The sequence below is a fragment of the Parasteatoda tepidariorum genome, chromosome 11 (assembly GCF_982258835.1).
Source record: "Parasteatoda tepidariorum strain Cologne lab strain chromosome 11, Ptep-v5.0, whole genome shotgun sequence".
NCBI lineage: Eukaryota > Metazoa > Arthropoda > Arachnida > Araneae > Theridiidae > Parasteatoda > Parasteatoda tepidariorum.
In genome coordinates, this window is record NC_141765.1 from 88,283,240 (window position 1) to 88,301,865 (window position 18,626).

General features: G+C 27.4%; 1 protein-coding gene across 1 annotated transcript in view; it reads right to left on the reverse strand.

The window, feature by feature from the left end:
* Nucleotides 1-16,453: 16,453 nt before the first annotated feature.
* The window catches only part of LOC107451624 (uncharacterized), a 52,900-nt gene continuing 50,727 nt past the window's right edge, over nucleotides 16,454-18,626 (reverse strand). Inside the window, exon 2 of the mRNA XM_016067781.5 lies at nucleotides 16,454-17,157. Within this exon, the coding sequence (XP_015923267.2) occupies nucleotides 16,760-17,157 (398 nt within the window). The 3' untranslated portion in view covers nucleotides 16,454-16,759. The remainder of the gene's footprint in view (nucleotides 17,158-18,626) is intronic.

The following is an 18,626-nucleotide window of genomic DNA, read 5'->3' on the forward strand; positions in this document are numbered from 1 at the left end:
CAATTTTGTGGTTGATCACTTTCGAGTCCATCTTTATGCTGGAATTGATTCTCAGTAGTTACGAAAACTTGTTTGTTAATGCAATTTCAGCCCCAATAATAAGCATTAAAAATTCCTCGCTTATCATAATATTTACATGGCTTAGGAGGTAACTCGTGAGAAGCCTGGGCGAAATGACTTGTTTGTTTATTCTTATTAAATTTGTCACTTTCTTTATGAAATCTAGGTCTAATTTGGGATTCTTGGTTAAAATTTTGACTTTGTTGGGACAAGTCTCAATTTTGTCCCTGAATTTTATAATAATTTGGACGAGCTGAGTTATAAATAAATGGCTGTTTTGGTATCCAGTCTTGAAATTGTTGATTTTGTTGTCTGTACCTACTAAATTTTAGTTCTGGCACTTTATGTTTGTTTACATTTTGAGATAAGACAGTTGGGACATCATAAATTATTTTTGAAACAATTGTAAGCCATTCAATTGGGATTTTGGTTTCTTTAAGAACCAAAAATGTCTTAATCTGTGGGAGCAATCCCATAGACAAACCCTCAATTATATGTTTCCTACATAAATTTATTTTTCGAACTAATTCCACCTTTTCGGTAAAATATGAGTCCTTGGTTTGGCCAGAAAGTTTTAAATTTTGAAACACATTAAAGCCAAATGTAGGTGGGAAAAAAATATTAGTGAAAAATTTCGACTATTTCCTTACAAGAATTACAATTTAAACAGTTGTTAATAAATAATTTCAAAGGTGAACCACTTATGAATGCTTGAAAGTTTTCACTCTTCATTTGATTTATAATCTGTTTTTGGAAATGTCCGAGTCAGAATATGAACTGCATACTAATTTAGTTCGTTTCTTTTTATCATTTTTCACAATTTCAATATTTTGTACAAATATATTTTTCTTATAAAAATTTATTACTTCGATTGTTATATTATAATACAAAATACAGTTTTGAAATTTGAAATAAAGTGCTTTTTACTTTAATTTTCCTGAAAAAATCGATATTAATAGTTGATTAATCATAATATTTCTGGAATTTGAAATCTTTAATTTGAAATTTTAATTGATTATAAGTTGGAGTCGAAAGTTTCAACTACTAATGTATGGCGGGTTTTGTTTACGTTGATTGTGTTTACTTATATTTACATTTTACTTGTATTTCTGTTAATTGCGTTTACGCTGTTAGTGTTTACTATATTTACATTTTACTTGTATTTTTTCAAATAATATATTTAGTAGTATTTATCGAGTATTATATTAGCATATTTAAACAAGATATTTTTTTTCTCTATCTTTTAAACATAATTGGTACTTTCAATAAAGTCATTAAAATATAATTAACGGTTTGATAAATAACTAAATGGTAAAATAAATCTTTGATGTTTCAGAAAACTCTCAAAAAATGGTTCAGAAAAAATATTTAGTTACGAAATTGAAAACTGTTCCTTAAAATATTCGTCTTTTTGGAGTATGTAATTTTTTAATTTTCCAATAAATAACTAGAAAAAAATGAGATAATTATAATTTTTAATGAGATAAAAATAATTTTCAAGATAAATATTAATTGCAACTATACTGCTGTGGTGGGTATTGTAAAGAAATCAAATCATTAGTGTGCTGGTTTTCGTTAATTCAATCCTTTTCTGATATCATTTAATTAATGTATTTACTATAAATATGAAACCAATTCATTTAAAAATCTCTATAATAGATATTAAAAATAGCGATACTGTTAATTCCATAGTTCTGATTAAATTTTTGTCTAACTTTTTAACTCTATGTCGAGAATATGATAAGACGATGCGCCAATTCCATCGCCAACTTTAAGACAACCCCAGGTTTCTCTTTTGTCGGTATTTCTCTTCATGATTTATAAAAGAAGTCAATATGATAAATCTTGTTGTTCCCACTCTAAGAATTCAGTCTTATTATTTAAAGCCGTGAAATTGAAAAATGAAACTATGTGTAAGATTTTATGTGACTTTAATCTGACGGAGACAGATGATTTTTTGAAAATTTAATCTTCTTCTTTTTAATAAGTGTTTCCGCAATTATACCTCTACTTAACGATAGGGACTTATCTTCTATTTATCTTTTAAAGAGATATTTAAGAAAGAATTCATTTGTTATCAATTACGAGGGAGTAATGAAAGCACCACGCTCTTGACAAGGAAACAGAACTTTGAGGGGGCAAAATTTTTATTCATTTTTAATAACTTTAATCTGAAGGATTCAGATGATTTTTTTAATGTTTTACCTTTTTTTGTTTTTGGAACAAGTGGTTTTGCTCTACATAACGATGCGAATTCCTCAGCATAACGATACGAATTTATCTTCTATTTATCTTTTAAAGAGATATTTTAGGAAATAATTTGCTATCAATAATGAGGGGGTAATGAAAGCACCATACTTTTGACAAGGACACAGAACTTTGAGGGGGCAAAATTTTTATTCATTTTTAATAACTTTAATCTGAAGGATTCAGATGATTTTTTTAATATTTTATCTTTTTTTGTTCTTATGACAAGTTTCCTTGCTTTACATAACGATGCGAATTCCTCAACATAAAGATATGAATTTATCTTCCATTTATCTTTGAAAGAGATATTTAAGAAATATAATTAATTTGTTATCAATTACGAGGGGGTAATGAAAGCACCATACTTTTGACAAGGATACAGAACTTTGAGGGAGCAATTTTTATTCCCTTTTAGTAAATTTTATCTGAAGGAGACAGATGCTCCTCTTAAAACTTAATCTATGATTGCTTTTTCAATCAGTATTTTTTTTCAATTATTCCCTCTACCTAATGACAAGAACATATCTTTAAAAGAAATATTTTTAAAAGAACTCATTCGTTATTAAGTACGAGGAGGTAATCGAAACATCATACTTTTGACAAATAAGCGAAATTTTATTCATTTTAAGTTATCTGAGACATTTTTTAAAATTTAATTTATTTTTCAATGAGCGAATTTATCCGAGATATTTAAGAAAGCGGATATAAAAAGGGTCATTTGTTGAGCTTTTAAAGCAGAGTCACGTTAACACGTTTTTCATTAGTTGATATCTTGTTCAAAATCATGACTTTAGTTGATCGAATTTTTATTACTTTAAGAAAGGCATCACGAAAGAATCCATTGAGTTTCCATCATTTCTCGTTATTTTCTGTAATGTTTTTAAAATGAAAGGTTGGAGAGCAATTTAATAGGCTAGGCGTCTCTCTTATCTTAACTTACGAACAATGACACAATTTACTTACTCACGCTTTTACTTTTTGTCACTATTTTAATAATCGTTAATTAAAGAAAGCGTTTCAAGGTTACCTTCTGTATAAAAGTAATTATAAAAAAAAATTTTTTTATAATTTCGATAAATTAAAAGACTACATATTTATTTTAAGTCCTTGAATAGTTATGAGTAAGACATGATGAGTCTGTTGCGAGAAAAAAAAGAACCTAAATTTAATGTTTACGTGTAAACATTTCGACAAATAAAAAAATATGAATATATTAAAGAGCTGAAAAATAATTTCCGTTAATTTTATAAGATATTTTTACTGTAACAGGCACAAATTTGGTGCAAAATATTGCACAGTTAGGAAAAAGATCACTGTAATTATTTTTGAACGGATTTTCATTTTTTAAAGTGTTTTGGTAATATCTCATATATGTATAACAGTTAATTGTAATCGTGCTGAAATATGCTTATTTTGACCAAAAAACGAACTTTTCTGAAGAAACATACTTTTTTTTCCATCAAATTCGGATTTATCATGCCATGTAGGGAAGGGGGTGGGCAAAGTTTTGAAAAGTTGACCTTATTAGTTTAACCGCTATGATAGTTCAAAAACTTGTTACGTTAATGTGTCATATTTCTCTTCATAACTTCTGAATTATTGGTAAAGCTTCAAGAATTCTTCTACTAAAAGTTATATGCCTTCGTTTCGAAAAAAATATGTAAGATAATGGGAAAAAAGTAAACATATTAAATAATTTTTATTAATCAGTTTGTTAATGATGAAAACATTTTGAATTGTAAGGTATAAAAAATTTTATACAATCAGAATTTTCAAATTTTTTTTAAACCTAAATCTAGACACCATTTGCGCAATAAAAAAGTGCTTAAGAATTAATTTAAAAACTTAATTATGAATGATATTGAAATGACGTCCTATTTCTCATTTTCATTTCCTCATTAAAGTCATTCATTAAAACTTTATTTTCCCACTTTGGTGCTTTTAAATTTTAGAGGAATTGGTAAAACTAGGTATTTTTTTACTGAAACACTCTTCTTAATTCGTAATTTTCATTAAAGGTTAAGAAATGTTAGTTTCTGCCCACTTTTGTTATAAAATGTGATAAAGAATCAAAAATAAATTGCCGTGAGAGTGCGGAAACTTCATGTGTTTGTGTAAACGATATATAATACAATATATATTTGTAAACATATAATATAATGACAGATAATATAATATATATTATCTATACATATTTCTTATAACGATACATAATATATTTTTATAAATATAATTTCAAAGCTTGCTTGAAAAATCTTTCACTCAGTGCACTAGTAAAATGTTTTAGATATGTTAGGAATTTATCATAATATAATTCTACCACTTTTGTAAGAAAGTAAATATTCATTTAAATAAGCGTATTTCATATCATCGATTGTATTATTAATGTTTTAAATTGGCACATTTCAAGAGGATTAAGAGAAACTTCCGTAGGTAATAAATAGAGGAAAGTTACCCAAAAAGACACATTAATAAACTCTTTGAAGAAAATCTTTTTTATTCAAATTATGAATTTTTTATTTAAAGTATGGTCCTTTCTAAGAATGTAGTAAGTATTCTTACCAGCAACTTTAAGAGTCAACTATTTTACCACTTTCAATTACTTTGTTAGCAACGATGATAAAGTAAGTTCGAATGGAGCCTATTTAAGAAAACCTAGAAAAAGTTATGTTTTTGCGGTTTGTAGTATTAATAAAATTTATAGTCAGTAAGTTCATTATCTTTTTATAACTTGTAAATATAATTATCATTAAACAAAATGGCGCTGTAATTTAAATTAATTTTATCTAAGAAACTAAATTAGTTTCATTTCTTTCATCAATCTCAAACGCAATCTAATCCACCTTTACAAGAAATAAATGACCCATTGAAAGATAAAAATTATAATAAAATAAATTACGAATGAGCACATTAGCGTACGAATTTCAATACTGAAGATTACAAAGGTGTTTTATAATACTGTAGAAAACGCTCACATCATAAAAGTGGTTAAACTAAATGAGCTTCTATTTTAAATTAACAAAAAAGAATGAGATATCTTTTTATTATTCATATTTTATGGTAAATACAAATGATTTGCTTAAATGTGAACAACGCTACCTTTTTTATAAAAATATTGGTTGTGAATAATGGATGGTTACGTCAAAATATTTTTTTGTTATTAAGTGATCAATGAAAAAAATGCATATTAAGCAATTATTTAAGCTACCACTTAAACTTAATAACGACATTACTATAGATGCTGAACTCCTGCCAACTGAAACCAGTAATGAATTTTTAAAGTTTAGGCAATATTTGGTATCATTTTAAAGGAAATTTGTCGTGATTTATGAATTCAAAAATTATTTTTTGGAGTTATGCATGATTAAAGTAAAATTTATCATAAATGGAAAGTATTCATGATTTTAACTTTTAACAATAAAACAGTCTATTTTAAAGTTGTTAAAAATATTACGATTTTACATATAGTTTGATTTATATTGTAAAATAAACTGTTCCTGAGTCTTATTATGCTGTGATTACCGTCCGAAAAATTTTTTTCTTAGTTTTTAAGTAAAAAATTAGCTCAAATATATACTGTCCCCTCTGTTACAATTATTCTTTTAAGTTTATTTTATGCATTATGCAAAAAAAAATTTTACTTAATATTTGGTTTTTACAATAAAGTCTATTAGTAAAATCATGTTATGTTATATTTTTGAAGAAAAAAAAATTAAAAGTCATATGACAGAGGGGATCTAACAGAGGGGACAAAACTAAATGTCCCCTCAGTTACACGAAATTGATAGGCTGACCATTAAAAAGGAACTCTAGGAATGTAAAAAAGTGTTAATGCATCTTGACTCAACTAGTTTAAACCAGTTCCTCCACTAATAGAGCACACTTTTTATACGAAACTCTGCCATTCTTATTTAATAGTGCGTTTAGTTTATAGTTAAAAGTTTCCTAAGTGAGTAATCAATATGGGCAAAACAGCAACAGAAAGAATGAGAGAATATAGAATTGGAATTTTCCAAAAAAATGGAAGATATTTGTAAGAAGAAAGATAAGGAATATAAAACTAAAATTTGTGATAACAAAAGTATTTTGAAAAAAATCCTTAACAGAGAAATAGATAAATTGAAAAAAAAGAAGACAAAGAAATAATAAAAAGGCTCTGATACAAGCAGTAGAAATTTAGTAAGGATATTCTCTTTATAATATTCCTTAGGCATTGGGGAAGCATACTAAAAAAGCAAACCGTGCATTACCATTATCTCCAAGAAAACGTTATACTGTTCCATGCAAACTCTGTAACCTTATTACCAAAACAAAAGAAACAGCATATTAACAAAGTTTCTGATGAAACAAAAAAAAACTTGTAATAAATTTCTACTCATCTGATAAACTTTCTTACCAGACTTCTGGTAGAGCTGAGTGCATGATTGTCAAAGAAAATGGACAGAAAGTTCACAAAGTCAAATGCGCACCATGATTGAAACATATCAAGTATCAAAGCAGATGCATCCAAACATAAAAATTGGCAAATCTTGGCTGTACTAGGCAAAAATTGGCAAGTTTTGCTGTACTAGGACCTATCCATATTTTATATGGATAGGTCCTAGTACAGTTTATATGGTAAAACACCATATAAAATGTGTATGTGTTACTCACGAAAATGTGAATTTTCTATTAAAATCACAGTTTTTTTACCTAATAATTACGTAGACTTCTTAAATATAGCGACTTGCGACAATCGCTCAGTTGCCTTTTTATTTCATAACCATCGTTGAAAACCCGACCCAAATTTGAGTTCACGGCTACCTATATTTAACTTCGCAGCTTTGTAATTTTGAACTCAATCCAAAAGACAAGGGAACTCCTCTATCAGTACCCCCAGGGGTTTTGATTTGTTTTAGGAACTTGGAGGACTTTGGGACTCGACATATTTAATGCACACCAGTCACCATTTAAAACACTGTGATTCTTTTGATGTTGCTATGGATAATTCTGCAAGACTAAAAAGTTCTAGGAAAAAATGGGGTAGTTAATTTTGTTACCCAAATAACTGAAATTGAGAAAAAAACAAACAATGCACTTGTTTTTTTTAAACAGGGTCTGCTAAAATATAAACTTTCAAATCTAACTACAAAGATGTAGCACGGGTTTCAATTATAACAGTGCTGCCAACACCAATTTTAAATACCCGAAGAGTCACTTTTAGCAGTGATATTTCCCTTTAAGTTTTTGCCAAATTTGAAAGACGTCCCCTCTGTTACATTCCATGTCCTCTCTGTTACGATGCATCAATTCATTATTTGGACTTAAAAAAAGGGGGATTGGAATTTTAAAAGTCTTATAATAATTTATTTTATCTTGAAATGTGATAATTAAAAAAAAAAAAAAGCTTTAGGATTTTCCAAATCATAGAATTGAGCATAAAAAACAGTGCATGTCAAAAATGTGGGATTTTATTTGTCCCCTCTGTTACAACTACATTTAATTAACGTGCAATATAATTATGAGGATCTCTTATTATTTTATGCCAATTAATTAAACATTGCTCTCTAAAGTAGCATATTCTAGTAGAATTTTTGTCTTCAAGAATATTTCATATAATTTTTAGAATAAAATACATGTGTGATTTCCCCTCTGTTACGCTTGGAATTCAATATATCTTATACAAAGCTTAATATTAATTATTACCACACAGTATATAATTCTACGCTCTTCCTTTTATGTGATAAAAGCTATGAGAATACTTTTTAATTTTTAATTATTCAATGGATGCGATGTCCTTAAAAGTATATTAATTTCAGGGAAACAAATTGCCAACATATATTTTTTTAAAATTCGTACTATTCAAATGAATAATAATAATTAAAAAAATTATCTCGACAATAGAATGTTACGCTAATTGCAAAATCTTTATACTCATTTAATACTAACAGCCAGAAAAGAAAACAGTAAAATAGTTTTTCGAGGAAAGAAATTTTACGACCACTTCTATATTTATTTAATAAATCTGGATTTACTTATCCGCCTGCGTAGATGGTATGAATGACTTAAAAGCAGCTCCCTGTGATGTCGACGTAAATCTGTTTCTACCGTTGCCAAAGTTTGCCGACATTCCATTTTTTATGCCATATGTTTATTTGTTTTGTTATCTCCCTAATTGTCAGAATTTTATGAAATTTGGTTTCAGAAGTTATTTAATCGCGCTAAATCAAATCCAATAAAAAAATTCATATTTTTTTTCTTTAGAAAAAGTGGTTTTTGCGTCAAAATAAGCATATTCGAGCACGTTTTCAGTTAACTGTTGTATAGAATTTAAAAGATTTTCCAGAGATATTTCTGAGAATGAAGATCCGTCCAACCATTAAAAAGTCATAAGGGTAATATCCTTATATTTTTGCTGACTGTGTCTACATAGTTAAATTATTCATCAAACATTGTTTTTTTTCCCAACACACTAAGGTATCTGTGTTACCTCTCAGTTAAGTAAATATTCTGGTTACGTTTACGGACTAACTAAATCTGTCGTATGTAATTTTATCATACCTTAGGGAAGCTTTATTATTTTAAAGATTTCCTTACTTTAGAGGATCCCTTTAGAGCTATTTTCATATCATTGATCCTTAATGATTCATATCGTCAATTTTAAGTTTTAGAAAAATACCAATTGCTGTTAAAATATAAGTGAAAAATTATGAAAAAATCTCCCATTTTTAACAATTTTCACACAAATCTGAAATAAGTCGCATAAAATTTCGTCATGACAAACTTTGCCACCCTTGTAATGTATAAATTCTTGAAATTATTTTCAGTGAAGAAGTTCCATTCCAATATTTAGATACATTTTCAGTGCATCTTATTCCTATACTAAAAAATATGCAAAAGATTTATAAAATTGAGCTTGCAATTAACATGATTTTTATTTAAATGCGTTCTTGTAATTGTTAAGAAAAGATTGTGAAAGAATTGTTAAGAAAGAATCAATTATAGAGTGTGTATGCATGCATAAAACTGCCCATGAAAAATTCATAATTAATAACCAGTTTAACCTCCTAAGCTTTAAATTACGGTTTAGATGATAACTTAGAAATATGTAGAAGAACTCATGAATACGTTAAAATATATTTTTTTACAAAATTTCAATTGATTAAATTTAATAGGCTTGTTTTCTTACTTTTAATGTTGCATTAAATAGTGATAGATATTAATTTTTCATATTTTTTTCAGATTGTTAGATATTTTATAGTGTATTTCTTCACATTCAGATCACAAACAAAATCTACTAGACTCTACTAAGATATGCCATCAAATTGTCTAGAAGGAAATCTTATAATATTTTATTGTAATTACAACTTACAATTCTATTTTAACATGACAACATACGAACAGTTTTTTAAGTGTTGTATCTCAGAAGGTAAGATATTGACGTTTTGCTACTTAAAAATTTAGTTATACTTAGCTTTCTTCTTCAATAAATATTAGATTGAAATTTCATAATCATAGATCTTATCATCATATATTTAGTAAAAAATACAAAACTGAAAAGTAAATTTTAAAAGAATAGATGGTTTTTATGCCATGCTCTAAGGTATCGTAATAAAAGTACGAAATGGTACCTCATTTACAAAATTGTATCACATTCTTTTAAACCAAAGTTTATTTATTTATTATACCTAAATCATTGCCAAAGCTCTTCGGTAACCATTACATAGCTCTTCGGTGTTGATATAAAATCAGAAACACAGTAAATGTTACCATAATCTGGTAGTTTTGAGTAGTATGTTCTGGTTAAATAAGGTCTGTTAATTTAATAATTTTAACTACCAAATAATGATTTTTGCAACATATCATTTGACAGCAGAATAGTTAAAATTTTTCATACGTAAATTTTAAATAAAACATCTGTTAAGTGACCATGCCCCAATTAAAATAATATATTTTCGTTAAACATTTCTCCCTCAAATATATATCTTTTGTATATTTATAGTAAAACAACTAAGAAAATACTCAAAATGTCAAAGTCGAAAAAGGTATTTAAAATATGAAAAGTTATTTTAAGTTACATTTTAATTTTAGAAGTCTATTATCAGATTTAGATTATCCTAATTTAATCTTAGATTTGGATATTGTTGAAAACACAATTATAAGTATTACGCTTCCAAGAAACTGGTTAAAATTTCAGAAATTCTGCCAAGTTTTTGTTCATTCCCTTTTCCGTTATTTCTTATAATTTGCTGTATTCTTTTATTTGTTATTATCTTTTATTTATTATTTTTTGTTATTTCTTATAATTTGCGTTATTTTTAATAATTTGCTGTATTTGAAAGTATTTCTTATAATTTGCTCTCAGAGCATCTGACTGATAGGTACCAGCATGGTTTTGAAGTTAATGCGGCTGGCGCGTAATGCTAACTACATTGCTGCAACAGTGCAGTTGTTTTTGTAACTTTAGAGCCCCTTCGCTCTTACATGTAACTTTTTGTAACTTTAGAATCCCCTCTCCCAACACTTTTCTAACCGGAGAACATTTACATTTAGGTAGCAATGCTGACCGCATTGCTACCATAATGCAGTTGTTTTTGTAATTCTGAAGCCATAAATTCCTACGCCTCTGACGATCAGCAAACTGGATATTGAGGGAGACGTTTATTTATTTACAATAAACCCTTTAAGAAGTATAAATTAATTAGTAAATGAAATATATAATAAATGTTTTATAAAATCTGTTGTTCTAACATTTTATTGTTGTTTTATAACTAGATGTGATTTGATCTAGGTCGTGAATTTGATTTTTACAATATTATGTAAAATATTGCCTTTTAAGTTATGCGCAATATACCGTATAATAAAAATGGAGTAGAAATGTATGTTTAATTTCAATGTTTGCGTGTATTATTAAACCCTTAGAGCTAGAAGCTATTCAGTAATTAATAATATATTCTATTTAATTTAAAAGTTGCTAAGAACTAAACACATAATATTTAGTTATATTGCATTATATTTAGCCAATAATCGTTTGAGTAACTCTGTATGAGCAAATTATAATTTTTTTTTACTTCTAATAATAATTAATGTCATTATTTTTACTATCTACTGTTGGAGATATGCCTTTAATGGGCATCCTAAAGGAATTTCTTTTAAAATTATATTTTATTTAATAGTTATGGATTTAATATTTTGGTTTTTCTTTAAATATTTTAATATACTGTCAACAAAATTTAACCAATTTCACAGTTATTGATAAGATTATCAACAATAACCCAAGATTATGAAATATGTAGACTTATCAAAAAATCTGAATTTCTATTATTTATTGATTATTTTTTATTTGGTTAAATTTTATTGTTTCATATTATTAAATATATGCCATTCTGTGCACAGCAAAAATTAAAACCTTAATTGGAGATATTAATAAAAAAAAATACTCAGTAAGTCAAAAAAATTTTGGATGTTTACATTTTTTGGGTGTTGAATGATCAATGACCGATCAATGAAAATCAATTTTTTTTACTGTGGCATTTTTCTGAAAAAGGTTGTTTATACTGTTTTTAAAAAATATTTTACTATACTTTACTTTCTTCCTAGAATATTTATTGTAAAAAGAATGCGAATATATGCACATCAAAAAAATGCACAGAATGCAGATTGTACATTTTTTAAAAACAAATAGATTTCTCTATGATAAAAAGGTTTAAACACTTTTATAGACTCTTTGGTAACACTTTTTTAAAGACTTAAACTATACATTTTCTTTTTGAAAAAATTATGATTGAAAAGAGATTATTTAAATGTTTCAAATGAGTGAATAAATTTAAGACTTGTTTTGCTAAATTATATGTAAAATTAAAAAAAATATTATTTCTTAAGCAATTTTCAAATTATTTTTGAACTATGAGGTGGCGTATAAAACAATGAAGGGCTTTATTTAGTCCCTATGCTGCAGGTTGGGTATCCATGCTATGCAGTGTTAAAAAGGTTTCTTAACTTGTCACTATACATTTTAATTTCCGTTTGATCTTCAATCCAGCGAAAAATTTTGGTGCGCAGTTACCATCATTTTTGATGCTGATGGAAATTAAATTCATATTTTAGTACAGAACTGTAGTTATCGTGCAAAAAATCATATAAAATTGACAAAATAACAATTGTTGAATAGAATTAATGTAAATATTTTTTTCTAAAAATGTGCTTGTTTCCTAAGCAAAATGTTTTTGCAAAGAAGTCATTAAATTGATTCTAATGTTCATGTGCGGACTGCAAACAAACAAAGAAATAAAAAATGAAAAAATGGAAAAGTAAATAAGAAGAGTAAAAAATAATAGTTCACTTCAAGACCAAAAGTAGCCATACACCTAACTTTTTTACAGTTCTTATTTTGTATGCTTTTGTTTTGTATTAAATTTTTAGTATGCACCTTATTAAGTTCTGGAGTTGTATATTAACACTGTTGTTGTTTATCATTAATATTTTGGTCTCAGCAAGCTTAGTTCAGATAATATGGACCACTGAAAGATTAAAGTTGTACAGATTTAGCATAGTATCTAAATCGTTGAAAGTATTCATACTTAACAGTATTTGATTGTAATAGTTATTATGGTATTATTAACTGTGAATACTGAATGTGATCTGTTATTGTAATTATGATTATTTTTTTGATTTCTTAATTTAATTATTTTGAAAAAATATTATTTTAACTGCTTCATAAAATTGAGCTTTTTTACACTTCTTTATGTAAAATTTTGAAAGAAATAGCAATTGTTTTGATTTCTCGAGATAGTCATTAATTTAGATTGGTTTCTGAATTGGGTTTCAATAATTTATCTTAGCACTTAATATATACCTATTTCTACTATAGCCGGTCAAATGGCCAGTCATATTTATGTTTCTTGATTGAATGTATGAAATATGGATGTTATTAAGGAAATAAACTTTATTATAATTAAGAGAAATTGTATATTGCCAATTTTTATGTATTACAAATACAAAGAATAAGAATTTTTAATTCATTGCTCTATGCAATTTCTACATATACAGGGGTTTCCATTGTGCATTTTCCGCTTCTAATTGTTATTATTTCTATAGTTCTTATAATTATTCTTATAATTATAAGAATGTATAAGAGCTATAAGAATTATAACTCTTATAATTATTCTTAAAATTAATATTATTTATTCTATGAACGTGTGTGGTCTTGATTGTTATGACTGTTAACAGTAGATTGTTAACAGTTAGTTAGAAATGAAGTAAAGCTATCAAAATAAAATATAAGCTACTTACCAAAACATTTAGTTTGTGTCACTTCTTCTTACGCAAAAATACCATTCGAAAATTTTAGATACTTTTTTAAAATTTGAATTCATAGTTATTCTGATTGAACTAACTACGCAACAGTCTTCGCAGAAATGTGCAGCTAATCGAATGCAATACGTTGGACACGCATTACATCGTAGTTTCTGATCTAATGACCTTATGTAGCAATAAATTGTTCTCTCTGTCAAATGACCGGTTGTGGTAGGAATAGGTATATTACAAATATTATTTGAAACAAACAAAATATATTTAATAAAATAATAGAATATTAACTGTATATAATTGTTAGAAAAAGTCATGGAGTCAAATGTGCAAAAAGGATAAGATGATAAACGCATTTTCGATGCAAAGTTCTGGTACGGTTATGGTATGTTGAGTGATAACATTATGCATAGAATAGGTTGGAAGTTAAAGCAGTTATTCAAACTAAGAGGCGATAATAAACTGCTTTATTATCTTTCGTTTTTATAAAGAATTTCTTCTACTCTGCCTGAAAGAAACAAATTTCTTCCCCTGCAATTTATTCCATATTGGTTTCCCCGGTAAAGATCTATTTTTAATAAAGAGTAACTACCTTGAATTTTTTAAATACCTTTGTTTTCATGAAATTAATTTAAAATTTTAAGGCTATGTGACAAAATTATATGCTTGTTTAAGATAAAGATAAAAAATAAGTTTAGCATTAACTTTTTTTAATATCATCTTGCAAAATTATTGCCATGTCATTATGGAAATTCTCCTGATATCGTTCTTTATCAGTAACATATACATCTATATACACTAAATAATATTGAAGTCTGAGAAAATTCCTATGCGGGTTTAAATGACAAAGTCTTGAAAACTTTCTCTTAATCGGACTCGTTTGAGGTGTTGCTGACTATGTGAGCTACATTAGGTATCTGAGTTGTATAATCTAAGAACTGGTTTCCCTTGTTATGTTACATTTCTGGAATCTGGTCATAATAATCTTTTACAAAAATAAAATAAAATAAACAGTAAGTTATGACTGATTAGGCTAATCACACGCATCTTTTAGTTATCTTATGAATATGTAAGTTTTTTACTTTCAAAATCTTGGATATACTGTTGCAACAGAGCTTAATATGAACATTTGAAATACTATTTAAAAATAGATTCCCCAATGAATACATGAAAAAAAACTGCATGAAAAAGCATCTCACATAATTGAATTTAATTGTTAAATAAATAATATCAATATTGTGTGTTGATTTATTTGAGTTTAATAAAATATGTAATAGAGACTAATTTTTGGCATTTTAAGTATTTCATTGCAGTTGTATTGCTTCGGGAACTCCAAACAGTATAATATATGAGAAGCAGTATAGTAAATCGTATTAGTTTATTATTTTGATTCATTAAAGCAAACTGAGATTTATATTTTAAAATTTTGATATTTTTTTATTTTTTATATGTCAAACAAATTTTTTATAATTTTTTGTTGATAAAAAGTGAATTTCATGACTTGTAGGATTTAAAAAATTTGATTTTCTACGATAATTTATCTATTACAAGTCAAAAAAATGTTTGTTTTAGCAAATTCTATGCTCTAGATAATGAGATTTTATATATTTCAACATTATGAATAATTTGTAGATGTAACTCATGTACATCATTACAAGAGTTGAATCCTGATGTTATTAGTATGGATATTATAATGAAGTACATTGTACAGAGATTTGATATAAGGACATAAATACTTGTGTGGATATCATTATACGGTTATCAACAGTCCGGATGTCATGAGAATATACGTATACTGATGTACGCGTTTCAAATCTCCGTACTGTTGACATCATGTTGACTATTCTTAGCTGGGTATTCATACTTACCATAAAAATCATGCAAAACGAGGCCATTTTGTCCCCCCACCAAAAGCATAGTTAACATTTGAAAAAAAACATTCAGTTAACTTCTTACTGAACTGAATTAACATTTTGTAGTGACATCAAAACAGCATTTATGGAAACCTACCTGTGAATAGCTTCAACTAGTCATGAATTGGGCAATGACGTATAAGATTTTATCTAATAGTATTTTAGCATAATTCAGGAAGTGTTTAACTCACTAAATGTATAATTAATATTATTTTAAATTAACTTCAATTTTTATAAAAATTTGAAACATTTTACTTAATTTAAATTTCAAAAGTAATTACACAGTGTTGTAGGTAACATTTTTTTAGAAGTGTATTGGGTTGACAAATAAATTTCCCCGTATTTTCAAATTTTCTCATGTATATGTGTGGAAGTATTACGTTTTCTTTCCCGGTTCCTTTGCAAATTTTCGTACGAAAGTTGGTTTCATCATTCTTCATCGAACTCAATTTGACGGGCAGGACGAGGTGCATTTTTGAGGTCCATTTTTTAAACTTCGCATACCAATCACGAGCTCTTCTATGGCATTCTCTATATACCTAGCACAAATGTCACGATCAGCTTTTTCGGCCTTAGAACTTTGACTATAGGTTTCATAAATGCGCATTTTCTCATCGTGACACTCCATTTTAATGATATAAAAATTAATAAAAATTAATATAATTAATTACATTATTATAAATTCCAGACAAATAAAAAAATTCTCTTCTAAAAGATTTAAAAAAATCACTGATTACAAGTTATACAAGTTAAATGTTAAATTAGATGTCTAATCCAATAGTATTCAACCCACTAGAAAAGTTTTTTACTAATAAAAAATCTATGCTATAAAGAGAATCGTTAATGAAAGCGAAATAAATAAAACTATTTATGACACACTAATCAAAACAGCTCGTACAACAAAAAGAACTTACCTCAATTTTTTGTAAGAAAAGGTGAATAAGAGATGCAATCATTGAAAAGTGCTTTATTCAGTGCTACATTACAAAATGGAACTCACCTTGTAAGTCAGCTTATATGAGGCTGGCTACTATAAACTAAATATTTGAGTCAGCGTATATGAGGCTGACTAATACAAACCAAATATTTGCTCACATATAATCAGTCTTAAGAGTACTTTTGAATGATGTTGTTGATAATTTATATTTTATTTTTTAGTACAGCAATAAAAATTTCAGTATTGACTACAAAAAGAACTCAGTTGAAAAATATTGAAAGACTTCAGGTGATATGCAAAGCACGATTATTTGACGTCATCTAGGACAAATTGTCAATCCAGTCATTGAAGGAATGCAATACGGTAGATTCGGTAAAGACACAATGGGGGAAAAAAAGGTAGAAGGTAAACCAGCAATGTGACTTGGATGTGGAGGATAAGGTCTAGATGCCATGCGTAATTTTTCTATTTCAGCTTCTTTAAGTCGTTTTTCTTTTGCTCTTCGATTTTGAAACCAAATTTTTACTTGAGTTTCCGTAAGACTTAAAGAAGATGAAAACTCAGCTCTTTCTGCTATTGATAAATATTGCTTGGAACGAAATTTTCGTTCTAAGGCTAATAATTGTTGTGTTGTAAAAGGAGTCCTGGGTTTCCTATTACTTTTGTGTCTTCTTAAGTGACAAGTAAGAGGCTTTGATGAAGATCCATCCGCTCCTGTAAGAAAACGATTCTTATTAATTTTTCTTTGTGGGAATATATCATACTTCAAATCTAAAATAGTTTTAATGATTTTCTATAATTTCATTTCTATTTATGACTATGGTTACGGCACAAAAAAAAAAGATAGAAAATTTAAAACTGGATTAATTACTTGCATGACACATTAGAAAAACAGTGGGAATTTATAATTGCAATTAGAATTAATGATGTTGTTGAAATTATAAATCAGTTTTATAACTTTTTATCTTCCTAGCTATAGGACAAAAATAAAATAAAATCGAAAATAAATGTGATAATTCAAAAATAAATGTGAATACAAAAATTTGCTCGATAATTTCAAATAACACTGATTTCGAAAAGCAATTGGAGCTTTTATGTTATACCTAAAATATTAGATGCAATACCAGTAAATTATATTCAAGTGTCTTTTGCGTACTTTCCTCAAATTATAAAACTTGCTGATCCCTATTTTTAGGAGCCTGGGAGAGGCGATAACTTATTAGGGCCGGAATATTTTACCATCTCTTAAAATTTGGTCAGGTTGAAGTACCTAAGTCAGAATTAAAATTCCAAAACCCTGTTTTTGGATTTATAGTCACTGGAAGTATCTCAAGTTCAATTGACCAATCACAGCAGAACGCTAATTGTGGATTAGTTTATGTCTGCTGTGAAATAGAAAAAAATATTAAAGAGTTTCAGCAACTGGAATCCATCGGAATTAAAGATGTTGCAATGATTGTTTACAATGAGACAGATCAATCATTAGCACAGCGCGAAAAAACTGTACGTTACAAAGATAACCACTATGAAGCTAAACTACCTTGGAAACGAGGTTGGAGGAAACTTAGCGATAATTCTGCAGTAGCCAAAAAGAGATTTGATACGTTAGTGCGCAGATTCAAAAGGGTTCCAAATTTATTTTTACAATATCGTGAAACATTAAATGATTATGTGAATAAGAACATGATGGAAAAAGTATCTAATTCTAGGAAACTCAAAGATAAACCCTTATTTTACCTACCACATCAACATGTTTTATATATATATCGAGCAAACATTATTGTTTTTAATTTTAAGTTTTTAATTTTCAAGGCTGGGATTATGTTTAAGAGCAAGCAATGCGTCGTCATTGCATGCGTTGCTAAGGTGACTGTTTAATAATTCCTTTTAATTAAGATTATTATGCATTGATACTTTGGTTAGTTGAATTGTGGAATATGAAGCCCTGTAAAATTCTCCTAAAGTTGCTGACATTAAAGAGAATTTCATCTCTTGAATGATCAGAAATTCTAGTCTACAGTTTAATTCTTAAACTATCTTCGGTGCAAATTAATTAGGTCATGAAACTAACAGCATGACTAAAAGTCTTTTTAATATAGCTATTAAAATCATTTATCTAAAGACAAAAAATATTTAATAATTATTATTTTTATTATTTAATTTAGCAACGGTAGAAACTTGTT